Here is a 12,515-nt window from a genome sequence, read left to right as displayed (position 1 = left end):
AGATTTGCCCTCTCCACCTCACCCTTATCTTATTTCTGGCAAGGCTATCCCACTTCATGCATCCTGCTTCTTGTGAATACTAAAGTGGGTATTTTTGTCATAAAAGGGCAGCATTTCCAAAGATGAACTTGGAAAAGCAACAGAAATGAAATGAGTATTTAGTTGGTGCTGTTCTGATCTCTCTCTCCCTTTGATTAGAAGAGAGATTCAAAGGTACCCCAATAAGTGACTCCTTTTCCATTTAAAAATCCTATTTAAAATGCCAGCATTTCCCCCTTAATACAAGAAAAAAAATAAAAACAATGCTGGAACTACATGTGTGAATCCTCTCTTGAAGGAAAGAATTATTCCAACATAAAGTAATACCTTTCCATCAGATTATTTCACATACCCCTTGGAAGGCCCCGTTGGCTTCATGGTAGGGGTGCGGCAACCCAGTTCTTTATCTCCACATAATGGGGACCTATATAGAAATAATGAAGAACTTTAAATAAAGGATCCTTTGGAAGAAAAGGAAGGAAGATCTTATTATTTATCTTCTCAAATTTCATTCCAATGTATGTTTTACTACAAAAGTTGTACCCTCTTATAAATTGAATTATTTTCTAAAGGTTGTGGACAACACGGTTTTACCCATCATTTGACACTTAATTTTATGCCTCATAGGTATGATTTCACTTCCTTAACTAGGCTTCTGTGGGTAATAATTATGTCTTATTAGAGTAGTTTCACAGAGAGTACTTGACAACCTTGGGCACTTAACAGATACCCAGAAAATACTGCTTGATGAGAAAGCTCATATGGAAGTGACACACCTGGAGGTAATTGAGCTATTCAGGTGAGGACAGGCAGAAAACTTGAAGATGAAGTATGTTCTGAGTCCTAGATACACATTGACTCCAGGGCAAAGCCTCTGTGGTTGACAGCCCTAGTTTCCAGTGTTAATGAGCAGAGAGTCATTGCCGAAATGTAGCTGATGTTGGGGACAAAGAATTAAGGTGTCCATCTCCTTCTGCAACCCACTTGTTCTCCATGCGTCCCACACTAGCTGCAGAGCAGAGGAGAAAGCCCCAAAGCCTCAGCATCACACAGGCCTGATTCCCTCCTGTCTCTGAAGATGGTGATCTTAAGCCCAAATTAAGGAAGAGGAAAGCATCTGGAGCCCTTCAGGCTAGCAGGGAGCACTTTGGTGCTGAATGAATAATAGCCAGAGCCCTTGACTGCAAGGATTCAATTTTCAAAAATAATGATTCTTTAATCCCCACTTTATTTCTCAATGTGAAGGATCTTACTCTTCTGCACTCACCTTTAATCCTCCTCCTATCCAGAAACAAACATGGGAAGAAAGCCGCCTGAGCTGCCACTTTCCAAGTTCAGGTCTCAGCTACTTGATGAGAACCGTGCAGCCTAAAGGAGCAGGGCAGCTTTGCCTTCCCGTTGTGGCCTCATCTCAGCACAGACCCTGTGCATCCATCAGTGGTTCTCAAATTTATTGGTCTTGGGAGCTCTTGATACTAAAATTGTGAGGACCCTGAAAAGCTTTGGTTTATGTGAGTTATACCTATCAATGTTTACTGAATTAGAAATCAAACTTGGGAAAATTGTCTAATATTCACTAAAGATAATTTTTTAAACTTCCTTATGTGTCATATAACATTTATGACAAATATTTCAAAGCAAAGTGACATGGTTTTAATGTCTTTTTAAAGTCTGAGTTAATAGAAGGCACGTGGATTTTATAGTTAGTCAAAGAACAAGAAAATTGACCTCAAATAATTGGAAGGAGAGTATTTTCATAACCTTGTCATGCAGTTGTGGATATTTTTTCTGGCAATATATCAAAATTAAGTAGTGCATTCTCAAAAGTTAGTTGGCATGTGAAATCTGAAGCTGTATTAATTTTTGAACAATGGATAAAAATCCCTTGGCTTTTCTTGCACATTGACTGGCTCTTCTTACCAATGAATATTTTTGTAACATCACACATTGGCCATGGATGATGGAAATTATTAGTTCACTGCATAATGTAGAGCTTCCAGATGTTGACATGTTTTATTATAATATATTGAAAAAGCACACTTATTAGCTTCAACAATTTAATCAGGAAAGTCTACGTATTGAGAAGCTGTCAAAGCTCACAGTAGCAGATAAACATTTTCCAAAATTTTAGTTTTCACTTGAAAGCTCAAATTTCATTATTGGTAACAAATATTGTCGGTAGCAAATACTGTCATTTAAACTTAAAAGCTTACTTTTTTCATTTTTAGGAAAATATCAGTTATCCAAGTCTGATCAACCACTGTTTGTCATTATTTTAATTAAAAATGGCACTCTATGAAACCCGGGGCTAGTTTAGCATAAGGCATGCAGGGTGAGCGCTGCCTCACCAGTTGCTAGTTTAGCAACTTAATCACGCAAGCACTTTTCTTCAAGAAATACCACTGAACGTTGGTATCCAGCATAAGTGCTTTATGTATACTTATCATTCTGTTACACAGGATGGTAAAAAGATGCAAACTCAAAGTCCTATTAATAAAATTAATGTTTTTACTGCTTTATTCAGGACATCCTTGTGTTAAATAGGGCATCTTCCCAGGAATATGGCAATAAAGAATATAGCTGATTCCTATAACTTGATTCCCACACACTAAGGCCCCAGCAGTGTTACCCATCATTGCTTTTGTACCATTACTGCAAATGTCAACACAATTAAAAAGGCAAATAGCAAACTTGAATTATTATGAAAATACATTTGACCTTGCAAACTGCCTAAAGGGTCCTGGATCCCCCGAGTCTGCAGATTATACTCTGTAACTACTCGTATTGATGGTAGTAATAGTTAACCTTTATTAAGCCCACAGTACATGCCAAACATAGTTATGGGCATTAATTATTTTAATCCTCAGGTGTACAGATACATGGGGAGCTTAACACATTCTAGAAAACATATTCTTTTTAACTTCTTAACTCTGCTGGTACATGTTGGCAGCTGTGCGGGTACATGGGAGCTAATTAAAATCTCAGAAATATTGAGCAGCATCGCTAATAGAGGTAGAAAACTCCATTTGAGGCTGGAGGTGTAACTCAGTGGTCAAACACCTGCCTGGTCTATGTTAGGCTTTAGGTCCCATCCCCACCCTGCAAAAAGAAATTAAAAAGCTCCATTTCCTCAGTCCCCAAAGTGCTTAGACCTTTAGAATTCATTGATTCTCCCCAGGTTTGCTTGTGGGTGCTATGTCTCTAGCATGTGTCAGGCCACAAAATATCTGTGCTTTTCAGGACTCCTGAGGATGTCTCTCTCCCTCAGTTTTCTTATAGTTAATTGTTTCCCTCACTTACTGGACCTTGAAAACCTGTCCAGCATAAGTGGCCTCAAATGTCATGCATTCCACTGAATACATCTACCTGTAAATCGCACACAATGATGAATTTTGTTTTCTTCTTTTCTGGTAGGACCTAGGGGCCATATTTTTAAAACTGTGTTCAAAACTGTGTTAACTTGGTTGCACAGAGGTATTGATATATCCCATTCACTTATACTTACCGCCAAAGCGAGCCTGAACTAAGAAGAGGCAGGAGATTAGATTCTGTTCTCTAGGCCATAAATGTTGATTTGGATTTCAGTTGGTGTGAGGCTCAGAGCTCACCCAAATCCTGAATTAATCTGAAAGCTGAGTCAAAGGAGAGCTAATATTTACTCAGTTCAATTATAACTGTAAAACTCCCTGTTGAAAAGAAGATGGCCCTCGAGCTGATTAACAGTTCTATCTGATCCCATCATTGCCTCTCCCACATGGCAGACTGTGATGACACGCGCATTCTCTGCGGAGGATTTGGCCATTTGTGGTGAGAACCATATTCTTTCATGCCAACATACAGTCTTCAGAGGGCGTCGTACTTACGGCACTGGAGAAATTTACTTTGGGCACAAGAGTGTCTGTTTCTGTCCTGCTTTCGTTCTTACTTTGAGTATTAACAAGGAGAAACAGGAACTTTTACATCTGTGGGAACAAGTTTCCTGAGAGGAGCCCAATCTAGCCCATAAATAACTTCCCCAGAGGGTACAGATATTATCTAAGCTGACAGATATTGTCAGCAGTCCTTGCCTAGCAAGATCTCTTAAGAACATCTGTTGGCTGTGCTTCACTCTGACTTGGGTGTCCTTTTTCAAGTTTTACAGCTTGTGTCTCCTGTCTGAACCTAAAACACCCACAGGGTTGATAGACTCAGCAGTGAGTTAAATTAATCCTTTACATCTAGATGTCTTTTAGAGCTTTGGTAACTGAGTACTATTTTTATACCCTTATGATGAGCCAAGACTGTATGTAGAGCAGACATCTGCCATATAGAGTGATCTGGAGTAGAAGGCTCGACTGTGAAGAGATGGCAAGGGCACGATCCACATTTAGTCCTCATTCCTTCACTAATGGACTCAGTGGCCTTCATCATCTCCTCGGCTCTGGTTTTGTCACCTGGTTTTAAGTTCAGGATATGAGTGCCATCCATACCTTGGAGGAACATGATAGGCAGTGCTGGATTTGGTTGAGATTGATTTACGAGCGGTGCTTCTCGCCTCTGTCATGGCATGCCCTGGAAGCCCGTATGGCATGGAAGGGTGAGCGCTGCCTCACCAGGACCTCCAATGGGAACCCCTTCCTGTGTCCTGTGCAGATCTACCCCTCCCCTCTGCTCATCTTGGGTTGCGATGCCAGCCATTCTCAGGGCCACTTAGTCTAACCTCCAAAGGCTCAGGGCTGGTTGTCATTCAGTGACCTTTCCTTTACTTTTGTACAATTGGTAGCATTTCTACATAACCGGCATGAATTCTGATGAATTCTGAATTCAAAGTCATGGAGGTTTCTCTCTCTCAATGCTGACGTAAGTAGTTCATAATGGGACGGCAGCTGACTCCTGCCAGAGCTGGGGCAAGCAGATCTGTTCCGTGGACGGGTGGTCAGGAGTGCAGGGCCAAGCCTTCAGGCCTGACGGAGTTCCCAGTCCACTCCTCACTGTCTCCTCTTGTATCATTATGTTTACATCATTTCAATTTACGATTCTTGAATCAGTGGCTTTGCTTAATCCTCTCATGGTATATGGTTATCTCTATGCTACTTGGAGATGGCACCCATGGGGAGAAATTCTGGTGCTCAGTTTGTTTTACTTTAAGGAAGTAAGCACTGGCCCATGTTTCTCTTCACCCACCTGGAGTCGGTCACTCACTGTTGTGTCCTGTGGCACTTAGAAGTACCTCCATTGTAGTACTTACTGTTTTGTATTACCAAATAAAGATTTCATTTGTTTATAGATTAAAATGTAAAGAACTGGTGTGTGAGAACAGGAGGCAAGGACAGAGTCTTATTTACTATTCTGTTTCCAGTATCAATTCAAACATTATTTCATCAAAATAGAATATTTAGTACCCTCAGTTTATAATTGTAATATTCTTTTTTTGTAGTATGGGTGGCATGTTTTATCCTTTGATGATATGCTCTACCTCTGTGCATGTTTTTCCCCACCCGCAAAACAAGAATATTTTTAATGTTAACCACTAGGTGATGTGTCTGTGGTGGCTGTGACACCCAGCTCTCTGAGCCATGACAGCCACAGCAGAAGTTCCTCCTCTTCTCCTTCCAGCAACACTGAAGGAGCTGGTCTCGCAGACAATGATCCGCTGGGCCCAGGAGAACCAGATTCAGGATGCAGAGCTGGTGCGGATGATGTTCAACCTCCTCCGGAGGCAGTACGACAGCATTGGGGAGCTGCTGCAGGCCCTGCGAAAGACATACACCATTAGCCAGGCCTCCGTGAGCGACACCATCAACCTGCTGGCCGCCCTGGGCCAGATTCGGTCCCTCCTCAGCGTCAGGATGGGCAAAGAGGAGGAGCTGCTCATGATCAATGGGCTGGGGTAGGTCATGCACAGTCGCATGCAGTTCTCTCAGGAGTGCTTCAAGTGGCAGGAGTGAGCCTCCAGTCTCTCCTCTGCTCACAGGATTGCGTCTTCCTAAATGATCAGTTTGTAACCTGAGAGACCAGACTACCTGCTACTCATGGCAAACGGGCATTGATGAACACAATGTGGAGGAGTCTTGGAGAAAAGCATTTCCATAGTTTGAATCTCGTGAAAATAGCACCAAGAAGGCTATAAAGAAAATCTGGGAGAAGGAACAGTGTATTCCCCTGAGACAGAAACAACAGGAGCACTTCAGCTTTTAACTAGATATCTTCTGAGGCTCACCTCTGAACAGTTGCCACTTGACCCCTCTATATTCTCTCACTTCTCACCCACAGAAGCATTTTGGTTAGTTCTCTGAGACACCTTTACTGCTAACAAGAGCTCATGGCTCCATCTTAGAAACCACGTAGTTATTATCATAATTATGCAGTGTAGCACTTCCAGTTCGCAGATGAAAAAAACAAGGCCCAAAAAGGATCACTGATAAGCCCACAATTTTATTTGTTTAAAATCAAAGGCAACATTACATCCCACCACAGGAGCATCACCAAGGTCCAGGAAAGGGATTTTGAGCATCCTTGGTGGGGAGGGGTAGACAGATGCATGTGCACTTTCAAACAGGAATTTAAGAACAGAAATAAAGAGACTTTCATGGGAAAGAGAAAAAGCTGCAGAATCAGTCCCTCCCCAGCCTTTGCAGCAGACATGGCAGCAATAAAAACAGGTGGTTGTGGTTGGTGTCTCAGGCAACCCTCAGAGGAGAGGAGTCGAGTCGGCAGGATGGGCACAAAATAACCACCCAGCAAGAGGAACATGGCCAGTTAACAGGCCTTTGCTGTATTTCAAAAATTTTATTTTCCTGCAGCTTCATTATGTGAATTTATATTAAATGACTTAAAGACATAATTGTTCTTCTATGTTCATGTCATTTTTTTTTAAATTGCTGTTCACAAACTTCATGGTACCTCACATTAGATAGCTTTAAGAAAGTACAGCCCATAGCTGGGGTTGTAGGTAATTGGTAGAGCACTTGCCTAGCACACATGAGACACTGGGTTCAAGCCTCAGCACCACATATATATAAATAAAATAAAGGTATTGTGTACATCTACAACTAAAAATTAGGGGAAAAAATTATAGCCCCATCATTAAGAAACTGAAGTACAGAGAGAGATACAGGGAAAAAAAAGAAGAAAACCCTGAGTAAGTAGAGGAAGAGAGAGCCAGCGATTTGGACTGTCTCCAAAACTATTACAAGCAAAAAGACCAAGGGACAACTGTTTAAATGTCATTAGAAAGAAGCATTTCCAAAAGAAAAAGCAAACACTTAGAAGTAAGGAACATAAAAATATTCCTATCCACTTAGATATTCCACATATATTCCAGCTGACCTGGTGCCTTCTTATTCTTTCAACCTGTCACTTTTACATTACTTCACCCTGATGTGTGGGTGTGCTCATCCCTAAATTTTCAGAACTTAGAAAGTCTCTCTCTTATTGCGACTCTAATAAGCAGTCTCTCTCTCATTGTTATTCCTAGGGACATAATGAATAACAAGGTGTTTTACCAGCATCCCAACCTCATGAGAGTCCTGGGCATGCACGAGACGGTGATGGAGGTGATGGTGAATGTGCTGGGTACTGAGAAATCACAGGTAATGGTATACAGAGGGCTTAGCCAGAACTTAACTCTTGGAGCAGTGGCACAAGGCTGGAGTCCGCTGTCTCAGTTACTCTCCCTGGGGAGAGGAAGGGATGTGCACACTTTCATGGGAAAGAATCAAGCAATGGGACAGCACTGCGGGAGTCCAGCTGTGGCAGAGCTCCAGTTCTTGAAGCTGGGTGCTCTTCTCACTCATCCCACTGAGCCATTCAGCTGCTAAATTTACTTTCTGTATTCTGAAGCCTTTCTGAGGTGGAATAGCTCTGGGCCCCACTCAGGAACCCAGTGTGCTTTGCTCCGAGTCAGGAGTAGGCTGCTGTACAGGGGAACAGAACTCTATAATGACCCTGGCAGTGTTCCTTCAGGAGTATTCATGTTTCCTCTGTCAGCCAAGCTTCTTGGCAGCTCCCCAGTAAGGCCAGGGGAGCTCCTGTTGGCCAGGGAAAGGCATAACTGGGTACTTATTTCAGGATGCCGAGGTCCCCCTTAGAGTTAGATGGCTTCTGAAGGCAGCAAATGGGATATGGTTTCAATGTTGAAGACTGTCAAGTGCCAAAGTCCTGGGACTAAATGCTTTCCAGGGCAGTTTCATGAATATTGGCAGGGGGGCTATGAAGGAAGATCAGAACCAAGCTCGCATTCCTTCTTACTGGTTTCCTTCTGATCTCTTGGGAAAGTTAAATCTATCCAGGAGATCCCTGGGCACACATCTGACTGCCTCAGGAGCAGGTAGCTGTAGGTTCTTAGAATATTCTCCATGATTCTAAAGGGGAAATCAAGGTCTTTCTAGGATCCTGAGCAAAGTTAACACTGACATCATTTATTGAACACTGTAGGATCAAAAATAAGATGTGGCCTGGCATAGAGATGCTAATTACTTTGTTAAGCAGGGAAGCCAAGCACAATCAACAGTAATATAAGATGGCATCTCCGTGCTAAATTGTATGAATCCGATTATAGGAGCCCACAGGAGAGCAATTATCAAGGACAAAAGTAATTGAGAGAAGGCTCACAGACAGAGCAATGTTCTTCAGGCTGTCAGAATTGTAGGACCAGGTTTGACCTGGGAGACACGGGTTTTAATATACTGGTGAGCGCTGTGTTTCTCTGTCATCCATCTGCCTTTCTGATATTTCCCATCAGTCTATTCACTCCTTCCCTGACTGGAAACAACAGTCAGTAGTCTGGTGAAGGGTCATGCAATCTCATGTGACACCCAGGGAAATCAGAACTCTCATTTAAAGTCTATATTCCTTGGGAGGAAATATATTTCAGGAACTATAGTTAGCTCTCAATATTTTTAGAAGCCTCTTCTTTGGAGTCCTCCATACTCTGTCCCTTCTATGAATAAGTCTTGGGGAGAGGGGAAAGAAAAAAGAAATTTCATTTTCCAAACTCTGCACAGTTTGCAAGGCTTCATCCCCAGACCCTTTGAGGTCAGACTTTTCAGAAAGGCCACATAATAGACCCTTTTCTCTGACACTTCCTACTCCTCCCTACAGATTGCTTTCCCAAAGATGGTTGCTAGCTGCTGCCGCTTCCTTTGCTATTTCTGTCGAATTAGCAGGCAAAATCAGAAGGCCATGTTTGAGCATCTAAGTTACCTGCTAGAGAACAGCAGCGTGGGCCTAGGTATGTAAGTCATGTTATAACTTCCCATTCGGACCTGGAGGTTGTGCTCCCCCTACTGACCAATTAGGAGATAAGGGAAAGAAGCCTCTCGCTTCTTTAAATGCAAAAGGAGACCCTGCCTGTTCTAAAGAGAAGTGCATAAAAAGATGCCTGTACTCTGCAACCTAAGTAGAGATGTCAGCATGGGTGACAAGAGTTGTGTTTGCATAGTCACACTTCTCTCTTGGGACCAGTGGTCCATGGGTTTTGAAATGGTGCCTGAAATTGACATATTCTGGGTAGTCTCCTCCCAGCGCACACAGCTGACCAGGAAGCAGGGATAATAAGACCAAGGTCATGGATCTAATCCCAATCTTGGCAGGTTGGCCGCAGGGTTCATGCCTATCCTATCAGCCAACCAGCAAGCACATCCCTTAGCAGCAAGGCAGACTGGCCAAGAGCCACTATGGATAAACAGTGTGAGTCCATCACCACCACTAGAAAAGCAGCTCAATACATATGCTTAGCTCACTGTTCTGGATAGAAATCAAATGGATCTGTAGAATACACAAATACATGCACTGGAAATCTGAAATATGTTTCCTCTATTTACCAAATGCAACCTCAGGCTACCAACCTTTTTTTTTTTTTTTTAAATGCCACCTAATAGGAGTTTTTCTAAAGTTTAAGAGCCAAGCAAACTTAAGAAAACTCGAAGACAGCATTGGTAACCTAGTGGAGCTAGATGAAATAATGCCTTTTGAGGTTATTTTTAAACTCTTAAGTGGCAGCTCCAAAATCATGTCCAAATCATTTGGGCTTAATTGGTCAAGTGCTAGCTGAGTCTTTTGAGTGATCACCAAACGGGCAACCCTACAAAATTTTGTTCAGAAAGGCTCTTGAGAACATGTTGCCCCCGCTGATTCTGTGGACTGATTTTCTAGTAATCTGTACTCATAATCTGTAATGAGACTGTGGGGAGAGAGGATAACAAACAGCTACTCTTAAGTTGGGCAGACTGCCCTGTGGAAATGGGAATGTGGACCAGGTTTCAGTGGATTTGCTGCCCTCTGCTGCCTGCTGGTGTGCACTGTAATCACAGCTCTGAGCTGGGTGGCCTTTTTTGCCTGTCCATTTCTGTTCCTTCTCTCCTTCCTCAGCCTCCCCATCGATGAGGGGGTCCACCCCACTGGATGTAGCAGCCTCCTCCGTGATGGACAACAACGAGTTAGCACTGGGCTTGGAGGAACCAGACCTCGAGAAGGTAACTGGCCCTTGGGGAAGCAGTGTGTCATTCTTGTCTATCTATAGGGCCAGCCAAGTGGAAAAAAAGCAGACCAAAGTCAGAGTTTCCATCAGAGCCTCTTATCTTAATGTACTTGCTGCAAACATGCAGTATAATATGAGTATATGACAGGAGCACAGTAATTAGGACCAAATGATCTCCTGTGGGCAGTGAGGCCAGCTTCATAGACACGAATGTGGGCGTTTATGTTCTTTGCATGTGGCAGCCCAGCCTCACTGGTCTATGTGGAGCATCACCAGATCCCTATGCCTCCTGACAAAGTTCTTGGGCATCTAATTCATAAGTTAACATATAAAAGAAAGAAGCAACCCGACAAAAAGTTGCATAATCAATGTTTTTTCTGAGTACAGAACAGAAAAACTGAGCTGCCCTCTATTGAGATTATGAATGGAGTTCCTCATGGTGGTGACTGGGGACTGACCCCTACATCTCTACCCATCCCTCTCATGGAAATGTCCTTGACTAGATAGCTGGCAAGAATGACACTGAGGGCTGAGGATATAGCTCAGTTGGTAGAGTGCTTGCCTCACATGCACAAGGTCATGGGTTCAATCCCCAGCAATACACACACAAATTATTTTTTAAAAAAAAATGACACTGAACTTTGTTTCTTTGCACAATTTTTATTGGTGCAATGAAGTTGTCCATAATGGTCTGTTGTTATATATTCATACATGCACACAATATAACCATACAACTTGGCCAGTGTCACTCCCAGCACTTCCCCTGTCCCTCCCTTCATCACATCTCCTGGTCCCTTTCCTCTACTGAACTCTTTGATTTTCGTGAGATCTCTGTCCCCCACCTTTCTTTTTCTTTTTCCTCTTTAGCTTCCACATAGGAGAAAAAACATATGACCCTTGACATTCTGAGTTTAGCTTATTTCACTTAACATAATGGTCTCAAGTTCCATCCATTTTCCTGCAAACAATATGATTTCACTTTTCTTTATGGATGAATATATACTCTATTCTGTTTATATCCCACATTTTCTTTATCCATTCATCCATTGATGGACACCTAGTTGATTTCATTGTTTGGCAATTATGAATAGTGCTGCTATAAACATGGGTATGCATGTATCATCATAGTATGATGACTTCGATTTTTTGGATACATACTGAGGAGTTTTATACCTGAGTCATATGGTGCTTCCATGCCTAGTCCTTTTTTTTCTTTTGCTTTTTTTTAAATATGTTTTTATTCTAATTAGTTATATATGACAGTAGAAAGCATTTAGATACATCATATGTAAATGGAGTATAACTTCTTATTCATGATGTACAGTTATACAGGTCATATAATCATATACGCACATAGGGTAATAATGTCCAATTCTATAATTTCTACCCCCTGCTCCCTTCCCTCCCTTCACTCCCCCTCTGTCTAGTCCAAAATACCTCTGTTCTCCCCCTACATTTATTATTATTAGCACTCTCATATCAGCCATGCCTACTCATTTTCATAGTGGTTGTACTAATTTACAATCCCACCGACAGTATAAAAGTGTCCCTTCTCCTCCACATCCTATCCAGCATTTATTATTGTTTGACATTGTACTTTCTAAGTGTGAAGGAGAGCAACCTAGTGGGGGGCAAGAAGGAGGCTGGACAGTGAAAGGTCATCATCTACTGTATAGTGGGTTCGAGAGCCTCAGGGAGAAGAACATTTCACCCTGACCAGTAGGTCAGGAAGGTTACTCAGAAAAAGTGATGACCAAGAGATAAGGACAGGCCTGTTAGCCACATTTTGGGGAAAGTGTCCAGGAGTATTGGGGCTCTGCAAGGAGAGCACCGTACACTGGAGAATCAGAGTATGACTGAAGCACAGAGTGCCTGAGAGCATGGCAAGAAACAGGCAGAGCATAAGGAATTGGGCTTTGTCAATAGTAGGATTCCCACCCAAGCAGAGCCACTCTGTGCTGGGCACACTCTCAGTCCTCCCCACAGTTAACTCTTGTGACCCTCAGAACAAACCTTT

The 12,515-nt window shown here is 42.4% G+C and overlaps 1 protein-coding gene across 1 annotated transcript in view; it reads left to right on the top strand.

The window, feature by feature from the left end:
- The window catches only part of Ryr3 (ryanodine receptor 3), a 364,780-nt gene that overhangs the window by 204,486 nt on the left and 147,779 nt on the right, over window positions 1–12,515 (top strand). The window contains exons 39-42 of the mRNA XM_026390365.2: window positions 5,635–5,908; window positions 7,496–7,610; window positions 9,121–9,250; window positions 10,390–10,493. Of these exons, the coding sequence (XP_026246150.2) occupies window positions 5,635–5,908; window positions 7,496–7,610; window positions 9,121–9,250; window positions 10,390–10,493 (623 nt within the window). The remainder of the gene's footprint in view (window positions 1–5,634; window positions 5,909–7,495; window positions 7,611–9,120; window positions 9,251–10,389; window positions 10,494–12,515) is intronic.

The sequence above is a fragment of the Urocitellus parryii genome, chromosome 6 (assembly GCF_045843805.1).
Source record: "Urocitellus parryii isolate mUroPar1 chromosome 6, mUroPar1.hap1, whole genome shotgun sequence".
In the NCBI taxonomy this organism is placed as follows: Eukaryota; Metazoa; Chordata; class Mammalia; order Rodentia; family Sciuridae; genus Urocitellus; species Urocitellus parryii.
This window is presented reverse-complemented; position numbering and strand designations above follow the sequence as displayed.